The sequence below is a fragment of the Urocitellus parryii genome, chromosome 9 (assembly GCF_045843805.1).
Source record: "Urocitellus parryii isolate mUroPar1 chromosome 9, mUroPar1.hap1, whole genome shotgun sequence".
Classification (NCBI taxonomy): domain Eukaryota; kingdom Metazoa; phylum Chordata; class Mammalia; order Rodentia; family Sciuridae; genus Urocitellus; species Urocitellus parryii.
Window position 1 is genome coordinate 29,302,328 of NC_135539.1, and position 25,146 is coordinate 29,327,473.

Below are 25,146 nucleotides of genomic sequence, written 5' to 3' on the forward strand. Positions count from 1 at the left end.
GCTGATATGGTTGTGAGGGATGAAGCTGTGCTGCTTGGAAATATTGTAGTGGCTTCAGAGGAAGTTGTGGTTTGTGAGCTGTGAGGTGTCACTCTTGTGGGTTCTGAACCTGGGCTGCTTGAGAATGTGGTTGACACTTCAGACAAGAGGGTGCCTTGGGAGCTGTCAGCTTTGACGGTCCAGTGGGCTGAATGTGAGCTGATTGGCAGGGTGGTTGACCCCTGTGTCTGGACTGAAGTTTGGGAGCTCTGAGGTGGCACTGTGGTATGGGCTGCATCTGGACTGCCAGGGAGAGCTGTAGAACCACTTGCCAGGGCTGAGGTTTGGGAGCTGGCAGGTGACACCGCTGGGTGTACTGAACCTGGGCTGCTTGGGAAGCCTGTGGATCCTGCACCCAGCTCTGGGGTTGGGGTGCTGTCTGATGGCAGTGTGGGATGGACTGATCCAGGGCTGCTCAGGAAGGTTGAGGATCCTCCTGTGTGGACAGTAGTTGGGGAGCTGGCAGGTGACACTGCTGTGGGGGCTGAGCCTGAGCTGCTTATTAAGGTGGTGGATCCTCCAGCCCTCACAGTCTGGGAGCTGTCTGATGGCAGCGTAGTGGGGGCTGACCCAGGGCTTGTTGGGGAAGCTGTCGATGCTTCAGTGTAGAGAGTGGGCTGGGAGCTGCCCGATGGCATCAATGTGCTCACCACACCTGGGCTGCCCTGGGCAGTTGTTCTCCCATCAGCAGGGACTGGGGTTTGGGAGATATCCGTGAGCGCTGTGGTTTGCCACACACCTGAGCTGCTTGGTAGGGTGGTGGCTTCCCGGGTCAGAGCTGTGGTTTGAGAGTTATCAGTTGGCACTGTTGCTTGTGCTGACTTGGGGCTGCTTAGGAAAGTGGTTGACCTTTCATCTGGGAGTGTGGCTGGGGAGCTATCTGGTGGCGCTCTGGTGTGTGCTGATCCAGAGCTGCTTAGCAAGGCCGTGGACCCTCCAGACTGCACTGTCACTGGGGAGCTCTCCGTGGGCTCTGCGGTGTGTGCTGGGCCTGAGCTGCTTGGCCTGGATGTAGACACGTCAGGCCGGACTGTGGGCTGGGAGCTGTCAGAGGCCACTGTGGTGTGCTGTGACCCTGGGCTGCTTGGAAAGGAAGTAGAGCCTCCCAGCACCCGTGTGGTTTGGGGGCTGTCAGACAGCTGTGCAGTGTGGGCTGAACCAGGGCTTTTCTGGGAGGTTGTGGATCCTTCTGGAAGGACTGTGACTGGGGAGGCGTCTGCTGGTGCTGTAGAGTGAGCTGCTTCAAGGCTGGTCTGGAGGCTGGTCTGGAGGCTGGTCTGTCCTTCAGTCTGGACTGTGGTCTGAGAGCTGTCTGTTGGCTCTGCTGTGTGTGCTGAAGCAGGGCTGCTTGGAAACCTGGTAGATTCTCTGGTTGGAATAGACGTTTGTGAGCTGGGGGATGTCACTCTTGTGGGTTCTGACCCTGGGCTGCTTGGGAACACGCTTGGTCCTTCAGAAAGGGTAGTTCCTTGGGAACTGTCAGATGTAACTGTCACATGTGCTGAATAGGAGCTGCTTGGCAAGGTGGTAGATGCCTCTTCCATGGCTGAGGTCTGGGAGCTGTCAGGTGACACTGTTGTGGGTCTTGAACTTGGGCTGCTTGGTATTGGTGTAGATCCTTCAGACACCAACGTAGTTTTGGGGCTGTCAGACAGCATTGCTGTGCGTGCTGACCCTGAGCTGCTTGGTGAGGTTGTAGATGCCTCTTCCAGGACTGAGGTTTGGGAGGTGTCAGGTGACACTGCTGTGGGTATTGAACTTGGGCTGCCTGGGAAAGTTGTAGATCCCTTGGACACCAACGTGGTTTGGGGCCTGACAGAGGGCTCTGCTGTGCGTGCTGACTCTGAGTTGCTTGGCGAGGCTGTAGGTGCCTTAACCGTCCCCGTGGGCTGGGAGCTCCCAGATGACAGTGTAGTGAGGGCAGACACAGGGCCACTGGGGGAGGCCGTGGATGCTCCAGTTAAGACAGTGGAGTGGGGGCTCTCAGGGGACCAGGCTGTGCTCTCTGCAGCTGGACTTCCCGTGGTTCTAGTTAACCCTTCAACTGTGGTTTGGGAAGTACCAGTGGGCAGTGTGGTGTGTGCCACCCCTGAGCTGCTTGGCATGGTTGTAGCTGCATCAGGTGGGGCTGTGGTGTGACTTCTGTCAGGTGCCCCTGTGGTGCGTTCTGACCCTGGGCTGCTTGGCACAGATGTAGATCCTTCAGGCCCAGGTGTGGTCTGGGAGCTGTCAGCTAGCTGGGTCGTGTGGGCTGAACCAAGGCTGGGCTGGAAGGCCGTGGATCCTTCAGTTAGGACAGTGGCTGGGGCAGTGTCTGCTGGCTCTGTTGTGTGAGCTGAAGAAGGGCTGCTGGAGAATCCTGGAGATGCCTCCTTTGGAACTGTGCTTTGGGAGTTTTCAGATGCTGAATCTGGGCTTCTTGGCAGGGTTGTTGATCCTTCAGACGTGGCTGAAGTTTGGAAGGTATAGGGTGGTGCTGGAGTTCGTGCTGAACTTGGGCTGCTTCCCAACATTGTCCATCCTGCAGATATCACAGTGGTTTGGGAGCTCTCTGTCGACACCACTGGGTGTGCTGAACCTGGGCTGCTTGGGAAGCCTGTGGATCCTGCACCCAGCTCTGGGGTTGGGGTGCTATCTGATGGCAGTGTGGTATGGGCTGATCCAGGGCTGCTCAGGAAGGTTGAGGATCCTCCAGTGGAGACAGTAGTTGGGGACCTGTCAGGTGACACTTCTGTGAGTGCTGAACCTGAGCTGCCTGGCAAGGGTGTGGACCCTTCAGTCAGGAGGGTGGACTTGGAGCTCCTGGTGGTCACTGTGTGGAGGGCTGATCCAGTGTTGCCTGAGAAGGTTGTTGGCCCCCCAGAGGGCAGCGTGGTTTGGTGAGTGTCTGAGGGCGTGGATGCGGGTGCTGACCCTGGGCTGCTTAGCAAGCTTGTAGATCCTTCATCCCTCACTGTGGTTTGGGAACTCTCTGATGGCAGGGGAGTGACAGCTGACCCAGGGCCCCGAAGAGAGGTCGAAGATGCTCCAGTGGAGACAGGACTGTGGGAGATGTCAGAGGGTGTGGCTGTGTTCACTGCAGCAGGGCTGCCAGAAGGGGTGGTTGGCCCTGGGGTCAGGACTGTGGCCTGGGAGGTGTCTTGTGACACCCCTGTGGGTACAGAGCTTGGACTACTCAGCACAGTTGTTGATGCTTTAGTCGTGAAGGTGAACTGAGAAATCACGGTTGTCACTGAGCTGTGTTCAGAAGCAGAGCTGCCTGGGAAAGGTGTAGATCCTTTAGACACCAACGTGGTTTGGGGGCTTTCAGAGGTCGCTGCTGTGCGTGCTGACCCTGAGCTGCTTGGTGAGTCTGTAGATGCCTTAACTGTCCCCGTGGGCTGGGAGCTCCCAGATGACAGTGTAGTGAGGGCAGACACAGAGCCATGGGGGGAGGCCGTGGATGCTCCAGTTAAGACAGTGGAGTGGGGGCTCTCAGGGGACCAGGCTGTGCTCTCTGCAGCTGGGCTTCCCGTGGTGCTAGTTAACCCCTCAACTGTGGCTTGGGAAGTACCAGTGGTCAGTGTGGTGTGTGCCACCCCTGAGCTGCTTGGCGTGGTTGTAGCTGCATCAGGTGGGGTTGTGGTGTGGCTGCTGTCAGGTGCCCCTGTGGTGCGTTCTGACCCTGGGCTGCTTGGCAAGGTGGTAGATCCTTCTGCCAGGGATGAGGTCTGGGAGCTGGCAGGTGAAATTGAGCTGTTTGTGGTGGCTGTTGATCCATCACTGGTGGAGCTTGTTCTGGATCCACTTGTATATGATGTAAAAGTAGAATATATTGTTGACTCTGGATTGAGAATAATCAGAGGAGATACATATATTATGAATTTCTCATTTTCCTTGACTCTCATTCCCGCAGCTGCTGGGCTGAGGCATAGCTCATGACAGTGACGCTGGCCTGTCCTTTTCAGTGTCCCCAGGAACATTCCTTTTGCTCTTCACATTCTGTCCTTTACAGGTTACATTCTTGCCTTACATCCTTGGCTTTTCCTCAGTCCGATGAACACCCACCTCCATTCTTTACTTCTCAAACTCCCTTCTAATCCAGCATTTGCCACCAACCTCTGAGCAACAGGAGAGCTAAGGCGGTCACCTGTGACCATGCAAAATTTTTCTCGGTATCCTTTCTCCCGAGATACATTTGCATACATGAGGACTAATCACCCTCCCCAGAATACCAATGCCTCTCCCTGGCCACTCTGTTGTCCCCACCATTAAATTCCGCAAGCTCTCCTCCCCTTGGGTCCACATTAGTGGGCCTCCATGTGGAAGTATGAGGGTTAGACTTGACCTGTGGCCAGAGGTCATATCCGTCCTCTCTGTGACACCGAGAATGTGCAGCTGTACATTGAGGACAGTTTTTCTATGTAAAGTGAGAATATCAACCCTGGGTCCTCTTCATCCTGCCCATGTGATGCATAAGGCGGGGTGCAGACAGGACCTTTAGCCCTAATGTGCCATTAATCTAGGGGTGACTAGGAATCACACAGGATGGCACACAGGGGACGTCCTCACAAGGGCAGGGCACAGGACCTCTTGTCCCTACTCTCTGTCCCTCCCCTGCCCAGAGATGCCTTAGAACTATGTCTCTGTCACCTCTGAAAAGAGCCAACCTCATTCCCCAGCAGAGAGGACTGGGGCATCCTAGGGCAAAGGCACTCTTTGCTACCTGTGACAGCCTCGTTTTCACAGGGTCCTGAAAGAGACAGGACAGAGTGGGGGCGGGGGCAACAGTAGTACAGTCCTGTCAATGAAATCAGTAGTTCTGGATCCAAGACTTTGCAAAACATCCGGAGAAGAGGACTATCAAGTCCCTAGTTAATGAAGTTCAGGTCGAAGGTGCAATAGTGCCTCAGATTTTTAGAATTCTAAATTTCATTTTTTCTTTTTTGCTGCTAGACTCAAATCCAGAGCTTGGTGCATACGAGGCAAACATGCTGCCACAGAGACCCACCCCAACCTTTTTTGAAGTCAGTAAATACGTTTACTTCAGCCCCGTCATCTCTACTGAGCTAAACTTTGTCTCATTTGACATAAAGGAAATGGGGGCGCTGAGCTTGGGTAGGTAGGGGGTCGGTGAGTGAGCTCACCCAGAGGCCACCACGGAGCTCACCCAGAGGCCACCGCGGCCCTCACCTGCCCTTGAGCACCCCTCGTTCCTGCTTCCACCCAAACAATTGCAGGTGACCACAGGCACCATGCCAGGCCCTGGGGTCAAAGACAAATCAGCCCCCACCCGTCCCTGGGGTCCTGGAGCCCTGGGTCAGTGAGGAGGTAGGAGAGGCCCCTGTGAGGAGCCAACAGGAGTCCTTGGAGGGAGGGGGCCAGTCCCTCTGCCTGTTGTTAAGGAAGGACTCTAGGAGGAGGTCAGATGTAAGCTATTGTGTTTTCCTTCTTTATTTAAAAAAAAAAAAAAAAAAAAAAAAAGCAGTTCTTGGATTTACTCATAAATTTTACCGGACTTCTTGGGTTATAAAAGTAGAACATGTTTGTTGTGACAAGTCAAACAATAAAAAGTTATATAAGAGCCGTTTATGGCCCTCTCCTTAACTGACTCACAGGAATGAATAGGGGTGAGGAAAGGTGGCACTGATTGGCTGTCAATCACACTCCCGCCCTCACCCCCACCCTCCAGGACCTAACACAGTTAAAATTCAGTGATTTTGTGACGACCTCGGCGGTGCCTTTGCCTCTCTGGGCTGTAAACCCTGAGAGTACAGCGCGCTCAGCCCTTTCCGGCCGACCCAAAGTGAGAACTTCTTAAATCAGTGAGTCAGCGAGTTCCTGAAAATCTGCCAGCCCCTCCTCCTCCTGGTCAAATGCCATCTTTACACTGTACAGAGCAGACATTGCCAGTTTTTCATTTTTTTCTTTTTTCATATTTCTTTTGCAGTTCTGGGGACTGAAGCCAGGGCCTCTCATGTGCCAGGCAAGCACTATGCCATGGAGCCACAAGCCTAGCCCGAGACACTGCCATTTCTAGCCTACCTAGGACTGTAGGTTCTGCGGGTGGAATACTTCCCAGGGTCCCTTGGCTAGTAGGACAGAAAGCCAGGCACATGCTGAAGCTGGATTTCACTTTTAGAACAAGGAAAGAGTTCAGGGAATAGAGAAGAGGAAGGGAAGGGTGTCAAGTTGAAGGAACAGCATGTGAGGTGCGTTAAGAGTGTTCCCGGCATGTCTGGGATGGGGCTAGGCACTGAGTAAGGGCAGAGGGAAGGACGGGTTGGGCACAAACCCAGCCTGAGGGTGGGGCTTGGACTGGGCTGAGCAGCAGAGAAGAACATTCAGCAAAAAGCCATGATCTCAACTTAAGGCTGTGCCCTGGAGACTGTGAGAAGATGCAGAGTCAGGGAGACCCAGAAGCCATGACTGTGACATGGTGGGCCACTGAGGGACCCAGGAAAACAGGAACACTCTGCGGAATGCAGGAGAGGTGTGCTCCAGGCAAACCTGCACTACCTTTTGTGATTATTCCTTCATTTTGTTACTATTGGGTCTGTCCTTAACCATCCAATTAATTCTCTATACAATTGTCTTCTCAGGTCATGCTGAGCATTGAGTGACCGAATATGTCCATTTCATCAAGCTGTCCTTCCTCTTTCTAGTCTCTGATCTCCCCACCACCATGCCCAAGGCATCACCAAGCCCTCAGTGTCCTCTGCTCCTGTGGCTTTTCTCTGCTCCATGTCTAAGGGGAAATCCCAAACTAAAGTCTTGGGCTCTGCCACCTGCCACCCTCTGCCAAGCAAGCACTTTCATGCCAGGGCTCTCCCACGCGCTCCTGGGAGGGACCGAAGGTGCCCTGGACGAAGACACTCAGACCCAGACCAGCCCAGCCCAGGATTCTAGTGGCAACAGCACCCCCTAAGGACAAGGCGAAGCAGGGGAGGCTGTCCTCCCCAAGGTCAACCTCAAGGTCAGGGATGCTCTGCTAAGAAGGCGAGCAAAGGAAAAAAGCTCATCTCCTCTGCAAAGAAATCCAAGTGGTGGACAAGCCTGTGAGAAGGAAAAAATAAATAAGCTTCACCAGGAAGCAAAGGTGTTCCAAACAAAACAAGACACTATTTTTTACCTATGGAATCACCCCAAGGGTAATAACAGCTTCGGACTTTAACTTGGTATCAAGTGTCTAAAGAATAAGTTTGGGGGCTGGGGATGTGGCTCAAGCCGTAGCGCGCTCGCCTGGCATGCGTGCGGCCTGGGTTCGATCCTCAGCACCACATACAAAGATGTTGTGTCTGCCGAAAACTGAAAAGTAAATATTAAAATTCTCTCTCTCTCTCTCTCTCTCTCTCTCTCTCTTCTCTCTCTCTCTCTCTCTCCTCCCTCTCCCACTTAAAAAAATAAAATATAAAAATAAAGAATAAGTTTGAAAGATGCATCAGAGACCTTAGGATCAGGAATATCATTTTAAGGGTGCCATCTCTAGCTGCCTATCCTAGAGTAATCTATGCAGGTGTAAAAGACTTTATACAAAAGTGTACATTGCATCGTTCTTTATCATTGTGATAACCTGGGGTAAACATATCCAAAACTGAATAGAAGACTGTGGTATTCTACAAAATGCAATATTAATCAGTCATTAAAATATAAACCACCGGACTCAGGGTGCAGCTCAGAGGTAGAACACTTGCCTGGCATATATGAGATTCTGGCTCCAACCCCAGCACGGCAAGAATAAAAAATAAAAAAACACAGCTGGACATGGTGGTGCATGCCTATAATCCCAGTGGCTCAGGAGGCTGAGGCAGGAAGATCTTGATTTCAAAACCAGTCTCAGCAACTTAGTGAGGCCCTAAGCAACTTAGCGAGAACTTGTCTCTAAATATAAAAAGGGGCAGAGGATGTGGCTCAGTAGTTAAGTGCCCCTCAGTTTAATTCCTGGTACCAAAATAATAATAATAATAATAATAATAATAATAAATTAAAAGCACAAATAAATAAATTTTCTACAAAACAAATCTAAATACACACTTAGAAATAAACAAAAATGTTAACAATGTTTATTTGAGCTGCAGGTTTAAGAGAAATGTTCTTTTTTTTTATATTCTCTAAATATACCACAACAAATATGTGTTCATGTTACTGATTGATTGATTGATTGATGGTGTTGCTGAGGATGGAACCCAGGGCCTTGGACATGCTAGGCAAGTACTCTACCACTGAGCTACACCCCTATATAATATGTATAAATAATATATAAAAATATATAAATAATATATAATTATTTATATATTTTAATATATTATTTATACATATTATATATTATTAATATATTATTTATATCTATTATGTATATTATTTATATATATATATATATATATATATATATATATATATATATATATATACTTTTTTTTTAACTGAGAAATTAACCCAGGGGCACTTTACTGTCCCAGTCCTTTTTATTTTAATTTTGAGACAGGGGCTCACTAAGTTGCTAAAGGTCTTGCTAAATTGCTGAGGCTGGCCTCGAACTTGTGGTCTTCCCAAGGCACTGGGATTACAGGCATGCGCCACTGCGCCCAGCCCCATGTAATAATTTTTATACATGTATAAAGGAAGCCAGGTGTGGTGGGGAAGGTCTATAATCCCAGCGACTTGGGAGATGAGGCTAAGGCAGGACAATGGCAAGTTCAAGGCCAGCCTGGGCAACTGAGTGAGACCTGTTTCAAAATTAGAAATTTAAAAAGGGCTGAGGATGCAGCTCAGTGGTACAGTCCCCTGGGTTCAATCCCAGTCTCTCTCTCTCTCTCTCTCTCTCTCTCTCTCTCTCTCTCTCTCACACACACACACACACACACACACACACACACACACACAGAGAGAGAGAGAGAAAGGTGCATACAAGAAAGGTTTAGACTTTTAAAAATATATGTTAGGGATGTGCAATACTATCCCTTGGAGAACCCATGGAAAATCACCCACAATAGGTGATTCCCAAGCTGGGGGTTGTCCAAACTTTTATAGTCAAAACGCTTAACAGAATTATCCATTTGCCATGTGAGAGCCCAGAGGTCAGGGAGTTGCGGCCAGCGCACCTGCTGTTGAGACAACCTGGTAGTCAACACCCAGGACCCTCCTGCCCAGTTTGCAGTTGGTGATGCTTCTCCATTCTACATGAATTTGGGTTTTTCTCTTAAAAGATTATTTAATTACGGCGGGGCGGCTGGTTTGTGGTGCTGATCTTTCACATCACAGCATTCTGGGGGGAGAACATTAGAAGGCACTGTGGGGACAAGATGTCTGAAGACTTGCTGAGCAATGGGACTCTCCCTCCTGCCACCTCCAAAACATATTTCTGCATTGGGGTCCACAGGGCAGCCCCCCTGAAGAGCCAGTGGTGCTGTGGGAAGTTCCTGAGGTGTGTGGAGTGGGCAGCTCCAGGTGTCACCAAGCCCAGCTGCTACCTACTACGCAGCTGTGTGACCTGGGACAATCCAGAGAACCTCTCTAAACTTCCATTTCATTTCCCCCTAGAAAATGTGTGTGTGTGTGATGTGTGTGTGTGTGTGTGTGTGTGTGTGTGTGTGTGTGAGAGAGAGAGAGAGAGAGAGAGATGATGTCTGCCCTGACCACCCTGCTCATTCTAGAATGATCTAGCATATTCTACAGTCTGGAAAAGTTGGGGCAGTGGGATGATCTTAGTCATGAAGTCCCAGGTGCACCTTCAGTCCTGCCATGTGTGAACTTGGTGGCTTGGGTCATTCACGCTTTGCAGAGTTGCAAGCAGAGTAAAACAAGGCCACCCTGGCTCTTTCCCACCCCCTGCACAATCACGGCAAGTGGACAAGCTTCCTGACTTTCTGGTATCGGCAGGTATTGTGTCCCTTGCCCCTGCCTACTCCCTCCTTAAAGCAAGAGCCACCTGTTGCCAGGTACAGTGTAGTGTATTGAATAGTGTCCCCTCCCACACCATCCAATAAAACGTATTCACATCCTAAACCCAGGTAGCTGTGAATGTGACTTTGTTTGAAAATAAGGTCTTTGCAGGTGTAATTAAGTTAAAGATTTCAAGATCAGATTTAGGGTGGGCCCTAAATTCAAACACTTGTGTTCTTACAAGAGGACACCGTTCCCACCTCATTAAATCTACTATAAACTTTTTATTCATCCTGCCTTTCAGAACCCTGGCCAAGGTGGAGCTGGAGAGAGATTTCAGGGGAAAACTGAAGGCAGAGACTGGAGTGACGGTTCCATGAACAAAGGAACATCAGGAGTCACCAGACACTGTAAAGACAAGAGCCCTAGGGGAATTAACACTAGAGAGACCTCAATTTCAGATTCCAGCCCCACAATTAAGAGAATAAAAAATCTGTTTTTTTTTTTAAACCACTGAGTTTGGGGTCATTTGTTGTAGCAGCTACAGGAAACTCATACTCACAGAGATCCCCAGTTCCAGCAAATTGTAAGGAATGTGGGCTCTGGAGCCAGAAGACTTGTGTTCAAATCCTGGCTCCTTCACTTCATGGATGGATAACTGAGAGCAAATTAATGATGATCTCCATGCCTCAGAGTCCCCATGAACAAAAACAGAATTGATAATGGGACCCTTCTTCTAAAACTGTTGTAAAAGTTAAATGAAATAGCAGATATTTAGAACAGTACCTAGCACAAAGTAGACCCTCACTGAACATCAGAAAGTTTTAATATTAATATTAATCAGCATGGTTTTCCCTGTTTACTGTTCCCTGGAGCATTTGCTCATCAGTATTCCAGTTCTCTCCATAGCTATGTATGGCTTGGTTAGTTCTATATTTATCTAAAGCCTTTGAGCATCTATTAATCCTTCCTGCCAGCTGTGATAGCACACACCAGCAAATGGGAGGCTGAGGCAGGAGGATCCCAAGTTTGAGGCCAGCCTGGGCAATTAACTTAGTGAAACCCTCAGTGACTTAGCAAGACTCTGTCTCCAAATTTAAAAAATAAAATAAAAAGGGCTAGAGATGCAGTTCAGTAATAAAGGAACCCTGGATTCAATTTGTAGTATGAAAAAAAAAATCCTTCCTGTACTTCCCAGTTGTCACCAGACCCAAATGCCACCTCTCCCTGGAGCCTGGTGGTCCAGCAAAAGCAGCCTCTGAACCCCAGGCTGCAACCCTACCCCAATTCCAGCCTGGGCCTCCCTCAGCTTCAGCACCACAGGGGGCTGTGGCTCACTGCGCTGTTCCCATCTCATTAAATCCACTATAAACTTTTTATTCCTACTGCTTTGTCCACAGCACCTGCCCAGGTTGAGCTGGCCCTCGGTCCCCGGTGTTTGCCGAATGAGTAAGTTTATGACTCAGGTTGGGAAGCAGCACTTCCTTTTCGAGGCTCGGAATTCACATTACATGGGTTTCAAAGGTTGCCCCTTGTCTCTTGTGAGAAATCCATTCTCACCTCCACCACGTCCTTCCTGATTTTGTAGATGGGGAACATTTTTACATCCACCTCCACCCATCTAGTCCCTTCAGACCCCTGCCCCAGCCCCTCCAGGACGGACACTCTCCCCTGCTCCATGTCACCCAAGGAGCTCCCCTCCCCCACACCTTACTACAAACACCTTGAACTTCGCGTCCACAAAACAGGCCTTGGGTTGTGACCCTCATGTTTATCCCTGGGACTTTCTGGAATTCTCTGATGGAGAATGGAGAATTCCTGGCTGTGTCCCCCTCCCCGGAGGCCCTAGGACAGCTTCACCAGAAACCCCATGCTCATCCCAAACCCAACAGGCTCAACTTTAGACACTTGTTATCCACCATCAAGAGGCTCCTGCCCTTCCAGTCGACAGAACCATCCATCTGGGTGCCCCCACAGCCCTCTACCAGGGAAGCCTCCATTCCCTGGAGACTGGGTGGAGCCTTCCTCTGCCTTCCAGGTGGCTCCTCTCTGTGCCTTTCCACAGGCCTCTGATGTCTGTCTGCCCCATGGCAGGGACGTCCCCAGCCTGGCTCAGCCCACACGGGTTCCTCTGGTATCTAAAGCCTCAGCCTGGCTCTTCTGTTCCCACCACCCACAGATGACCCAACACCACAGCACTCGACCCCACTGAACACTCGCTCTGCCTGGCACACGCCCCCTCCTCACCTCCTGGGGCCTCCCTAGGCCTTGGTCCCCCCACAGCCATGGGAATGGTTTCCCCAGAGTCTCACTGAGGTTTTCTTCCCCCCAACTGTCTGCTTATCCAAAACCTCCTCAGTTCTCACAGAGAGTAACCAGAAGGGGGGACAAAGTAGAAAGGAAAGGAAACTACCGATCCCCCAATTCCCACAGCGGTCCCTGGCCTGACACCTGAGCTGCTCCCTGAGGACCCAGAACACATGCCTAGGGGGAGGGAGCAGGGTGCAGAGGACCCGCCCAGGAGGGATGCAGGCACAAACCCAGTGTGTGTGGCCCCCAGTAAGTCACTCACCCTCTCTGGGCCTGTCTCCTCCTTGTCCTGACTTCCCTCCACATCCATGTGAGAATCATCCCAGGAGCTGCCCCCTGGGAAGTGGTTCTGGAGAGAGCAGCGCCCTCTGCGAGGGGGCCCCTGGGTATGGGCAGTCCCCTGAATCCCCCTCAGCAGCCCCCGTGCCTGACCTCACCCTCCAGACGGCCCTTGGCACTTGCTGTAGACAGATGTTCTCCTGCCTCTTTGCACACCCATGGATTCACTGGTGTTATCATTTCAACCCAGTTTTAAGCACTGGGGGGACATGGGCTTTGGTCGGTTGGGGTTTCCCATGCATAGCTGGGTAATGAGCCTGGTTGGGCCCCTCATCATCCACCCACACATCACCTCCTCCGGCCCCTCAGATAACCTGGCCAGAGGGATGTCCTGTACCACGCTGGGACAGGCCTGGGGAGGGACAGGAGGACCCTTCCTAAGAGAGACCCCCGCTCGCAGCTTCCTCCTCTTGGTATGTTAACTGAAAGTGAATGGACCTGGTATTAATGTCCTCTCATAATGTCCTTAAATCTCCAAGGTCCACCATGTCCTTGCTCCTCTCTCCTCGGCTTATGGGGAGGGGGAGGTCTGTCAGGGCTTGTTGGCCTGAGGAGGCCCCTAAGGCCTTGGGACTTCCTGATGGCCTCCCCACAGGGCTCTAGATACCCCACCCCACATTCCACAGCCCACTCCCTGGCCTTCACTCAGGCCCCCCTCTTCCACCTGGGACCTCACTTCTCCTCCTCTCAGCCTTCCCAATTCCATGAGAGCTCTGCCCTCCCTTGAGGGAATCAGAAAGTATATCTTGAACAAGCAAAACCAGCTTATAACTAGTCACTTCCCAGACATGGCTGTGGCCGGGCTCAACAAGGACCCTCCAAAGCCAGCCTCTAACCACTTATAACGGCCCACCCACCATCTCTAATGGTCATTTCCACCTTTCCCAGGTGTACCTGCAGCTCCTCCCAAGTCAAGTGGGGAAGCTGCCGGATGCCTCCCAACACCTTCCCTCCCTGCCAGGGCCAGGAGCTTCTGAGGTGCCTCTGGGAGGCTTGGAAATACCCAGGTTTCCAGGCAGGGCAGCCCCGAGGCTGAGGGCAGAGAGCACTGTGGATGTGAAGAAAGAGCCCCATCCTCTGGAGAAGGCCGGAGAGCAGCAGGGACAGCTCCCAGCCACATCCCAACTGGAGCTGCCTTAGCCATCAGCTCCAGGACCGCAGGATGCACCCCTCCTCTGCACCTACAGCCTCTGCAGGGCCCCTTAAGCACCCCAGAGGCAGGATGAGGACACAAGGTGGAAGGACAGAGGGAAGCCAACCACCTGCGGCTCTGCCGGAAGCCAGGAAGCACCAGGCTGGGTCTCACTCACCTGATATTGTTGTTGTTGAAGATGAAGGGCTGGTGGACAGCGAGAGCTGGAGAGCCAGCAGCAGGACCCAGGTCACCAGCATCTCCCGGGCTGTGCGCCCCTGGCTCCAGGATCTTCCCTCTCAGGAGAGGGGCCAAGAAATGAGAGCCTCCCAAGGAGGGAGCAGCTATAAAAAGGACCCTGGAGACCTTTGCCTTGGGGAAGGACAGCTCCTGACCCAGGGTGGGGGCAAGGTGATGACACGGGATGGGTGACACACAGTGACTACAGGGAGTGGGCTAAAGGGCAGCCTCTCAACCTTCCTCCCCTCTAACTCCTGACGCACTGACTCCCCTGAGCCAGGGTCACTCCAGCCAGAGGAAGACAGTGTCACAGGGTGGGACAAGTCAAGAGGGAGGGACAGGAGGCAGGCAGGGGTGTGAGCCTGAGACATTGACAGAGGGGTGGGACCAAGAAATGCCAGGGAGGGGTGACTGAGGAGGGAGGGGTGTCTCAGGAGGGACACCCCGCAGGACAGGTGAAGGAGAATCTTGCCCAAGGAGCACCCCCTTGCTCTCGGCCTTCTCTCCCCACCACCCACCTCCAGCTGCCCCTTCAGAATTCCCAGTGCTTTCCCATCAGGTGGGGCGCCCATTCACACCTGAGGCTTTATGGCCCGACTCCACCCCTGGCCAGAATCAGAGGTGACGAAAGGCCATGGGCCAGCTTCTGCCTAGGGCAAAGGTCCATGGGGGCCTCTCCCAAACCCCCACCCAAAGGATCACGGGGATAGATTATTTCTGACCATCTCAGCCCCAGCCAAGCAGGACCAAGAGCCCATAATGGTGGCAACAGGAGGGTCTGAGCCCGCACAGACAGGCCCTGGTGGGAGGACGTGTTTGCAAGAAGGGATCTGGGATGCTCAAGGTCTTTGGGGGCCCAACTTTATATTTCTACAGAAAAGGCAGCAAGCCCAAACTGGACACTTCCCTGCCCCAGTCCCAGGGTCTAACTCCTTCCAAACCCAGCCCTAAGCTTCTGAGGTCAAAAGGGGAAGGACACAGGTGACAAAATCTAAGAGACCCTCACCTGCTGCTAATGGAGAGACTCCCTGCCACCCAACCAATAGCTAACAAAATGGGTCCCCCCACCAAGCTTGAGGTAGTCATGGCCCTGAGGGCTGCCCACAGATCTTCCTTCCACCCTGGGAGACAGGGATGCTTCCCTGGCCCTCCTACATCTCATCAGGAAGTCCCTGTTCTCCAACCAAGTGGACACTGCTGGGGACAAGATGGGGCTGCAGGGGAGAAAGACACCGAATACCGAACAGTTTCTTTGATAATAAATGCTATATTGTGTTCACTTGGGGAACTGGAGATTCCACAACTCCCCATCCCCAAACTTGATCTTCCTGGCAAAGGAGGTCCGAGGGCTTCAGGCTCAGAGATCGCTGCAGGGATGGGGTAATCCGAAGGAGAGAGGGGAAGAAGAAGAAGCAGGAGCGATGGGAAGGAGGCCGTGAGGCTGAGGGGAGAGGGGAGGAGGCGGGTCAGGGAAACAAGGAGGAGGGGGCCTCACTTCCCCCCATCCTTGGGAGCTCTGGAAACTCAGGCTCCACCCCTGCCCACAGGGATCCAGATGCCCTGGGGTGAGAGGAAGGGGTAGAGCCTCAGAATGATGAGGCTAGGGGAGTGCCAGTTGGGGGACCCTCAGAAGCCAGGAGTATCTGTCTGTGTCTAGGAACAGGCATGTGGGGAGGAGATAAGATTACACGGGAGCGCTGGGATGGGGGAGGCAAGGATTCAGGGCTGAGAATACCAGGGTGGGAGAGGGGGAATTCAAAAACTGGGGGAGATATAGGGCTGGGGGAGTGGACTGGTTTAAGGAACTGGCTCAGTAAGGGAAAGACAAGGGGCACAGAAGCAGTTATCTAGGAGAGAGAGTAAGAGACGGGTGGGCTGCCTATGGGTTCAGGGTGAGGGACCCGAAACATCTGGGATAGTAATTGGGTGCAAACAGAAAAATAGGGACCAAGGCTGGAGACCAGGGGAAGAACCTGGGGAAGGGGGACCTGAGGGAGGTGACCTAAACATGAGGGTTGACACAAGTGGATAGATTGGAACAAAACTGACCAAACACGTGGCTTTCACAGTAACAGTAGGAGGTATCAGGACAAGTGTGTTATATCCACTTTATAGGTGAGAAAACTGAGGTGAGAGAAAACACTGAGTCGCTCAAGGTCCCACAGCAGAAGAGCCTGGATGTGAGCTGGGTCTCCAGGTGGATTTCAGCCCAGTTGGGAGGATGGGGATAAAGGGAACAGTCTCAATTTGCCCCAAGGACACCAGGCGCCTGAGGCCACCTCTGGAAATGGATGCAGTGTAGATGGTTCCCTCCTGCAGTCCTGGGCAGGGTAGAGGGGGTGGTGAAGAGGCCCCACGGGGCTCAGAGCGAGGATGAGGCCATCTCAGGTCTCTGAATGTGTACCTGCCACAGAGTATAGGGTGAGAGGGATTGAGAACAGGGGACCACCTGCGTGGGCTGGCCAGATGGCCAGTGGCTGGGGGAAATCCGGCACTGGAGCTGGGAGAGGTCCTTAGCATCCTCCCTCTGCCCCCTCACCTTCGTGCTGGTGTCCACATTATCCAAGGCCACGTGGAAGCTTTTGTCATTGACTAGGGAGAGAAGAGAGAGAAGCAAAGGGGAGAGAAAAGGAGTGAGACTGGACGTGGTGGAAACTCCATGTCCAAAGGCAGGGCCCCAAGTGGCTGGCTGCTCTGCCTGGGGATGGCCTGCGCAGGAACAGGACCTTTCTCAGGAGGGATGACACAAACTCCCTGATACAACATACAAAACTGTCCCATCCTGCCCAGGCCACAGTGATGCCCAGGGAAACCCTGCCATCTTCCCAAGAAAGACTCACCTATTCGGTCGTCCTCGAAGCCAATGTTGGAAAAAGTCCCCACGGTGTCTTCATCCCAGATCTCAAACCATTGCCTGTCCTTGTCCCAGGACCTAGATGGCGGCGCCATGCGGTCAGGCAAGCCCCAGTCCCTGGGCCCCTCTGGCCGCCCCCACCGCGGCCCTAGAGCACTCACTGTCCTCGGCGCTGGCGGTCCTTTCCCCGGGAGCGCACCAACCAGACGCTCAGCAGCCCCAGGAGCAGCAGCAGCACCCCGGCGCCCCCCGCCAGGCCCCCGACCAGCGCCCTCCAGTGGATGGCCATCTCGCAGCGCGACCCCGAGAACCAATGAGTGTCAGTGGAGAAACATCTGGGGAAAGGTCACAGGTCTCAAGACAGGTCACAAGCGGGGCCTCAGGGGCGGGGCTCCATCCTAAGGCGAGTGGGCAGGGCCTGGGGCGGGGCGCGGGCCTGGAGGGCGTGTCCCTGAACGAGGGGCGGGGCTTCCAGCGAGGGCGGGGCCTCACCTGCACACAGGACCGCTCCTCTCCAGAAGGCATTGGCCCTGTCCACAGTTGATGGCACCGTCCACTCCGGGCGTACAGTTGGTGACGCAACGGAGCCGATTCTGCTCCACCAGGGGGAAGTAGAATTCCTCATAGCCCTTGGCAGCCGCTCTGCTACAGATGGCTGGGGGAGGAGGGGGGTGTAGAGACCAGGGTCTCATTCATTCCTCTCAGGGCCTGGTTGTGGGGACCGAAACGCATGGGGAGGACTCTTCGGAGCGCGGGTGTTGGGATTAGAAGCGGGAAAGGCAACCTCCCGCTCCCCACCCTCTCACCTTGCCTTGCGGGAACTCAGGTGTAAGCCTGGAGCCCAGAAGGGCAGGAAGGGTCCTCATCTCTTGCCTCCCCAAAAGTTCTCCCCCTGCTCCCCCAGGGGAACTTCAATGGACAAGTGTCCCTTGTGGGAAGGATCATGGCCACCTGAAGCCACTCAGCCCTTTGCCCCCTCCTTACCTTTTGGGGTCAGCTCTGTCCTGATGTTCTCATTCACTTTGACGGAGTTAGGTTTAAAGCACAGGGCTGGGGAAACAGGTTCAGATGAAATGGGGCAGACAGGGATGGGGAGGGCTAAGAGGGCTCTCTCCATACTCCCCAGATGTGGAGGGGCAACTAGGGAAGGCTGCTGCTGCTCCCTCCCTCCTCCCCGCTGAATAATCAGACACCCAAGCATCCCAGAAGCACTGAGCATACCTGCCAGGGGGTCTCTTCCTAGCACCCCAGTTCTGAGCCCTCCTGAGCCCACCCTTGACCCAGTTTGGTGTAGACTTGTGCCCCTGCCAGAGGAACCATGGGACGGCCCCTGAACCCTAAGAGTCCCCTGGACTGAGCTGGAGCAAGCTGGGATGACCACTCTGACCCCTCCCTTCAGCTTCTGCTCACTCTGGTTATGCTGGCAGCTGTCCCCATCCTGAATGACACTTTGGAGCTCCTCCTTCAGGACCGTCTTCACCTTCTCATACTGGCTCTCCAACTGCAGGCTGAAGGACAGCTCCAGTAGGACCAGATAATCCACCACGATGCTGCCACTCCTGAGGGGGCCAGGAACCTTAGAGGGTGCCCAGGCTTGGGGCACACAGGTCCTGGGAGGGGCTCCTCCAGAACCAACCACAGTGCATGCAAAAGGGTTAGAGGTCCCGAGGTGAAAAGCCACCCATGCTTTTCTTTTTACCCACACATGCTTTTCAAAAGGGGCTGCCAGTATCCCTGATAATGGGAGTTTTCTTTGCATGACATCAAGCCGTCACCAAACCACCAAAGCTGTTTCTCCGGGGCTCTCTGTCTTCCCCATCCGTCTCTCTCATGCTGACTGACTCAAGCAGAGCCAGTGCCAGACAGAGGACAAGACAACAGTCCTGACACTTCCCTGCCTGTCCCTGTGTACTTCCTCCACCCCTCTCTTTATGAAAGCAAATGCTTCAAGAAGCAAGGGATAGATGCCCCAGCCCTTCTTCACGCCCCTATCCCCTCCTAAGGCTGCTTCCACATCCCCAGCAGGATCTCCTACCTCAAGGAGAGGATTTTCACAGCCCTGAACCCCTGCACGCCTTTGTAAATCTTCATCATCTGAAATTTCAAGAATCCCTGGGCTCACATCTGAACCTGTGGACCTGAGGGCACCCGCTGCAGGGGAGGACCCTTCACTTCCCCTCCCTTTGCCCCTCACCTGATCCTGGAAGGTCTTGTTGAAATCTCTGTAGGCCTTGGAAGTGTTGTCATTGAGGTCTGGAGAAAATTCCTGGTCAACAGACACCTCCATGCCCACTTCGGCTTCCACTGTGCCTGCATACAGCACACTCTGCTCTGGTCACTACCCCATCTGTCGTCACCACCCCCACCATCCACACCCCCACCCCCAGGCTCCCAGCTCTGCCTGCTTCCTTGTCTCTGAGGACTGACTGAATGGCAGTAGGGAGAAAAGAAGAAATTCTGGGACAAGTTGTCTGGAGGTAAGGGAAAGTGGTCCAGAGGCATGCCCTCCTGGGGTAGGCAGAGTAATGACCCCCAAAGTTGTCCTGCCCTGGTCCCCAGAAAAAGCCACAGTATAAAATTAAATTTACAGATGGACACAGTGGTGCACACCTGTAATCCCAATAGCTTGGGAGGCTGAGGCAGGAGGATCTCGAGTTCAAAGCCAGCCTCAGCAACTTAGCAAAGTCCTAAGCAACTCAGTGAGACTCTGTCTCTAAATAAAATATTAAAAAGGGCTGAGGATGTGGCTCAGTGCTTAAGTGCCCCTGGGTTCAATCCCTGATACCAAAAAAAAATTACAGATTATTTTTGTGTATGATATTGGGGAGTGAACTTGGGACACTGTACCACTGAGCCACATCCCCAGCCCTTTTTATTTTTTATTTTGAGACAGGGACTTGCTAAATTGCCCAGCCTGGTCTTGAACTTGCAAGCCTCCTGTTTCAGACCCTCAAGTACCTGAGATTGCAGATGTGAGCCACTGCACCCCATTAGATTACAGATAATCCATGTTAAAAATGAAGATAAAATTCCACTGTTTATCAGTTTACCTCCATATGAGAAAATTAACCTGGCCCAATCAGGTGGGTCCCATGTGATCACAAGGGTCATCAACAGTAGAAGAAGGAGGCAGAGGGCAGAGGAGATCAGAATCAATCAGAGGAAGACAACTATGGAAGAAAGACACAGAGGACCCAGGTGGTTTTGCGGAGGGGGGGGGGACCATGACACGAGGAATATAGGAAGCTCTAGACACGGAAAGTAGCAAGGAATTGGATTCTTCCCCAGATCTGCTGGAGAAAAACACAGCCCTGGTGACACCAGTGAGAACCACATCTGACATCTAATCCACAGAAGTGTGAAATGATCACGTGTGTTGTTTCAGCTGATAGGTTTAGGGTCATTTGTTATACAGGAAAGAAGACAGCACCAAGCAGCCCCAACCAGGAGGCGTTAGTAAGGGAGTAGGACATGGCATGAGACAGCACAGGGCATGGGAGAGAAGCCAAGGATGGGAGGACTGGAAAGATGGTACATGGGTAGCTCAGATCCCCCAGAGGCACACGCAGGAGGAAGCGGAGAGCATTGGGCTTTAGCAACTCACCTAGCTCCAACTGTTCCGCCGGAAACTCACAGAGAGGGCCATAAAAGGTGGTGGGGCAGAGGCACTTAAGGCCATCCCATGTACCCCCATTCTGGCACCCGATATCCTTGTGCTGACAGCGATCCCCAGAGAACCCAGGGCGACAAGAGCACTGGCCCTGTTCCCAGGTGCCACCATTGTCACAGTTACCTGGAAAGCACAGAGAAAAGTTGAAGTTCCAAAAGGACCTGCTCTTGGGGACATGGGAATTTGGCAGGAGGAGGAAGGAAAGAGAGGAGGGAGAGAGAAGGTCCAACCTGGGGTTGTTCTTGACACTGTAGTCATCTGAGTGGTGGTCAGAGTTGTTCTTGGGGACGTCAGGGTGGTGGGAGTCTTCGTGGTGGCCACTGGTGTCTCTGGGCTTCTGGTGGTGGGTGGAGTGGGGTGTGTCAACTCGCTGGAAGTCATGACCGTTGGAGGGCTACTGCTTGGCTTTGTGGTCGGTGGGAGATTAGTGGAGCCAGGCATATGTGGGGTGGTGACAGAGTCGGAGCTAGGTGGGGTCTCACTGGAGGGCATTTGGGTGCTCATTAAATCTGTGCTCATGGGTACAGTTGTAGGGCCAGAAGAACTAGGAGCATCAGTTATAATGTTGGTGGGCTCAGATTCCGGAGTCATGGAAGTAGGAGCATCCGGATGTGTTGGAAACATGGTTCTTATACTGGTAGAACTGGGAAGGGTGACCATTTCAGTAGAAGAGGGAAGGACAGAGAATGGCGTGGTGGGAGAAGAGGTAACATCAGTGCTGGGATCAACTTCTATGCATGGAGGAGTGGGAGAGGTGGGGACTATTGTAATGGTGATAGTTTCTGGGCAGGGTGTGGAGGAAGGAAGAGAAATAAAAGAAAAGGGGGTTATTTCGGTGAGAGTTGTGGTCAGCGAGGAAATGGTTGGAGAAGTTCTGGTAGTTGCAAAAGAGGACAGAGAAGAGGTGGTGGTGGAAGAGCTGACTTGTTCTGTATTGGAGATAGGTGGGGAGGTGGGGCCAGCATTGGTGGTAGTGGGGAGCATGGAATTGCTGGTGGGAGAAGAGAGAGGAGAGGACAGTCTTACTGTGGGTGTAGAAGAGATCAAGGTCCCAAAGGACGTCATTATTGCATTGGTGGAAGTGGTCTCCCTAGTGAAGGCTTCTGTGCTGGACTCACGGGAGGTAGTGAGTGAGGTTACCACTGGAGGGGTGGAGACAGAGGTTTTAAGAGTGGACAAGTCATTATGTGTCATAGAGACATGTGACGTTGACATGAGACTACTCGAGTGTGGTGATGGAGTGAAGGTAGGAAGAGAAGAGAGGGAAGAATCCGTACTTATAGGAGAAAAAGTACTATGTACAGGAGAAAAGGAGGACCCTCCATCAGAGGTAAATATAGCAGAGGAGGACATTGGCAGTGAGGTGTCAGATGTCACCTGAATACTTGTATCAAGAGAACTTCCCCAGGTGCTCTCAGTACTTGCCAGGGTAGTTTGCATACTGGGGGTGATATGGATTGTACTAACGAGTGGTGTGGAGTCTATGTCCTGGACAGTGGGAGACCAGGCGATGGTCCTAGTGTGGGGGGAGGAGTTGCCTGTCACTGTGCTCAATGGACTGGTGTCGTCCACAGATGAGGGACTGATAGAAGGGGGCGTGTTGGATGCAGGAGTGATGGAGGGCACGCCTGGATGAAAAGAAGACCAGGGGGTAGAAGTGGATGTCCCTGTGCTCTCTGAGATCCTAGGGGGTGAGGAGAGGGCAGTTGGGGATGTGGTATGAGTGGGGTAACCACTTGAAGTGGTGACGCTGTATGTGCCATGAGAGGTGGTCATGGTGGCCACAGGCACCTCCATAGTGGGAGCAGTCTTGGAGGTTTCTGAGGTGGACACAGAAGCCCAGGTAGGAGTGAGGGAAGCAGCACTAGTCTGTGTGTGTGTCATGGTGGAAGGAGAGGTGACATCAGATGTGGAATGTGTGACACTAATAGAGGGAGAACTGACTGAGGACATCTCTGATGTCCCTGTAGATGTGGTATCTGTCATAGGCACTATGGTGACCAAGGTAGATGATGTGGTCTTATGGGTGGTAGTAGTAGTGACAGGGTCTGTGCTTGGGACAGAGGTAGGAGACAGGATCGTACTTGTGGGGGACGTGAACATGTTGCTGGTCATGGCAGGAGAAGTGATGGCTGCCATGGATGGGGAGGTTGCAGATGTGGCTGGAGTCTCTGTGGCCAGGGAATCTGTTGGGGAGCTTCCAGGACTCATGGTGGCCCTGGGAGTGGTGGTCAGGGTGGTGCTAGTCAGTGGTGTTGTCTCTGTGCTCTGGACAATGGGGGATGAGCCAATGGTGTTGGTGAAGGTTGCTGAATTGCTGGAGGCTGTGGAGGTGGAGGTCATGTCTGTCATCATGGTCAACGGCCCACTGTTGTCTGTAGATGAGGTGGCATTGGTTGTCACTGTGATCGTAGGGAGGCCTGGACTGGAGGAAGGTGTGAGCCTGGGTGTGGATGTCTCTGTGTTCTCTGAGGTCCTAGGGGGTGTGGAGGTGGCAGTTGGGGATGTGCTATGTGTGGGGTAGACGTTGGAAGTTGTGACACTGTGTGTGCCATGAGAGGTGGTCATGGTGGCCACAGTCACCTTCATAGTGGGAGCAGTCTTGGAGGTGTCTGAGGTGGACATAGAGGGCAAAGTGGGTGTGAACAAAGCAGTACTGGTCTGTGTGTGTGTCATGGTGGAAGGAGAGGTGACATCAGATGTGGAATGGGTGACACCACTAGAGAGAGAACTGGCTGAGGACATCTCTGATGTCCCTGTAGACCTGGCATCTGTCGGAGGTACTGTGGTGACCAAGGTGGATAATAGGGTGTTATGAGTGTTAGCAGTAGTGACTGAGTCTGTGCTTGGGACAGGGGCAGAAGACAGGATTGTACTTGTGGGGGACGGGAACACGTTGCTGGTCATGGCAGGAGAGGTGATGGCTGCCATGGATGGGGAGGATGCAGATGTGGCTGGAGTCCCTATGGACAGGGAACCTGTTGGGGAGCTTCCAGGACTCATGGTGGCCCTGGGAGTGGCGGTCAGGGTGGTACTAGTCAGTGGTGTTATCTCCGTGCTCTGGACAGTGGGGGACGAGCCAATGGTGTTGGTGAGGCTTGCTGGATTGCTGGAGGCTGTGGAGGTGAAGGCCATGTCTGTCAGCCTGGATGTGGACGTCTCTGTGCTATCTGAGATCCTAGGGGGTGTGGAGGTGGCAGTTGGGGATGTGCTATGTGTGGGGTAGACATTGGAAGTGGTGACACTGTGTGTGCCATGAGAGGTGGTCATGGTGGCCATAGTCACCTTCATAGTGGGAGCAGTCTTGGAGGTGTCTGAGGTGGACATAGAGGGCAAAGTGGGTGTGAACAAAGCAGTACTGGTCTGTGTGAGTGTCACAGTGGTAGGAGAGGTGACATCAGATGTGGAATGTGTGACACCACTAGAGGGAGAATTGGCTGAGGACATCTCTGATGACCCTGTAGACCTGGCATCTGTCATAAGTACTGTAGTGACCAAAATGGATGATGGGATGTTATGGGTGGTAGCAGCAGTGACTGGGTCTGTGCTTGGGATAGGGGTAGGAGACAGGATTGTTCTACTGGTGGGGGACATGATCTCGTTGCTGGTCAATGCAGGAGAAGTGTTGGAAGTGGCCATGGTGAGTGTATTTGTGAGGGGGACCGAAGGAGTGATCGGGGGAGTAGTAATGACTTCTGTCATGTGAGATCCTGTGGGAACGTGTGTGGTAGGAGCCAGTGTGGATTCTGCAGGGGACGAGGCCCTGGGGGTGGTGAAGGGGTCCTGAGTTGTTCTGGTCACTGGTGCAGTGGTGGGAGGTGGTCCTGGAGATGAGGTTGGCTTGAATGTGGCGTCAGTGGAGGGTGTCGGGGTGGATGTGGCTGTCGTGTGAAGTGAACGGGGGGGTGGTTGGAGCTGAGGAGACACTGCCAGTGTGTGTGGTGCTGACGCTACTGGCTGCCATGGATGGGGAGGTTGCCGATGTGGCTGGAGTCCCTGTGGCCAGGGAACCTGTTGGGGAGCTTCCAGGACTCATGGTCACCCTGGGAGTGGCGGTCAGGGTGGTACTAGTCAGTGGTGGTGTTTGGGTGCTCTGGACAGTGGGGGACGAGCCAATGGTGTTGGTGAGGGTTGCTGGATTGCTGGAGGCTGTGTAGGTGGAGGTCATCTCTGTCATCGTGCTCAATGGCCCAGTGTTGTCCATAGATGAGGTGGTATTTGTTGTCAGTGTGATTGAAGGGAGGCCTGGACTGGAGGAATGTGTGAGTCTGGGTGTGGATGTCTCTGTGGTACCCGAGGTGCTTGGAGGGGAGGAGAGGGCAGTTGGGGATGTGGTATGAGTGGGGTAACCACTTGAAGTGGTGAAGCTGTGTGTTCCATCAGAGGTGGTCATGGTGGCCACAGGCACCTCCGTTGAGGGAGCAGTCTTGGAGGTGTCTAAGGTGGACACAGAGGCCCAGGTGGGAGTGAGGGAAGCAGCACTAGTCTTTGTGTGTGTCATGGTAGAAGGAGAGGTGACAACAGATGTGGAATGTGTGACACCACTAGAGAGAGAACTGGCTGAGTACATCTCTGATGTCCCTGTAGATGTGGTACCTGTCATAGGCACTATGGTGACCAAGGTAGTTGATGTGGTCTTATGGGTGGTAGTAGTAATGACAGGGTCTGTGCTTGGGACAGAGGTAGGAGACAGGATCGTAC

At 53.0% G+C, this 25,146-nt stretch overlaps 1 protein-coding gene and 1 pseudogene across 1 annotated transcript; both read right to left on the reverse strand.

Annotated features, from left to right (window-relative positions):
• Positions 1-16,283: 16,283 nt before the first annotated feature.
• Muc3a (mucin 3A, cell surface associated) lies at positions 16,284-22,242 on the reverse strand. The gene is made up of 11 exons (XM_026413132.2): positions 20,676-22,242; positions 20,380-20,568; positions 18,970-19,085; positions 18,811-18,869; positions 18,186-18,334; positions 17,760-17,825; positions 17,268-17,430; positions 16,937-17,110; positions 16,762-16,853; positions 16,461-16,513; positions 16,284-16,325 (listed from the first exon to the last, which is right to left on the reverse strand). The coding sequence occupies exons 1-11, from the start codon at positions 22,240-22,242 to the stop codon at positions 16,284-16,286; spliced, it is 2,670 nt and encodes an 889-aa protein (XP_026268917.2).
• A 1,490-nt stretch (positions 22,243-23,732) lies between these two features.
• Positions 23,733-24,622, reverse strand: LOC144256958 (uncharacterized; annotated as a pseudogene).
• Positions 24,623-25,146: the final 524 nt, after the last annotated feature.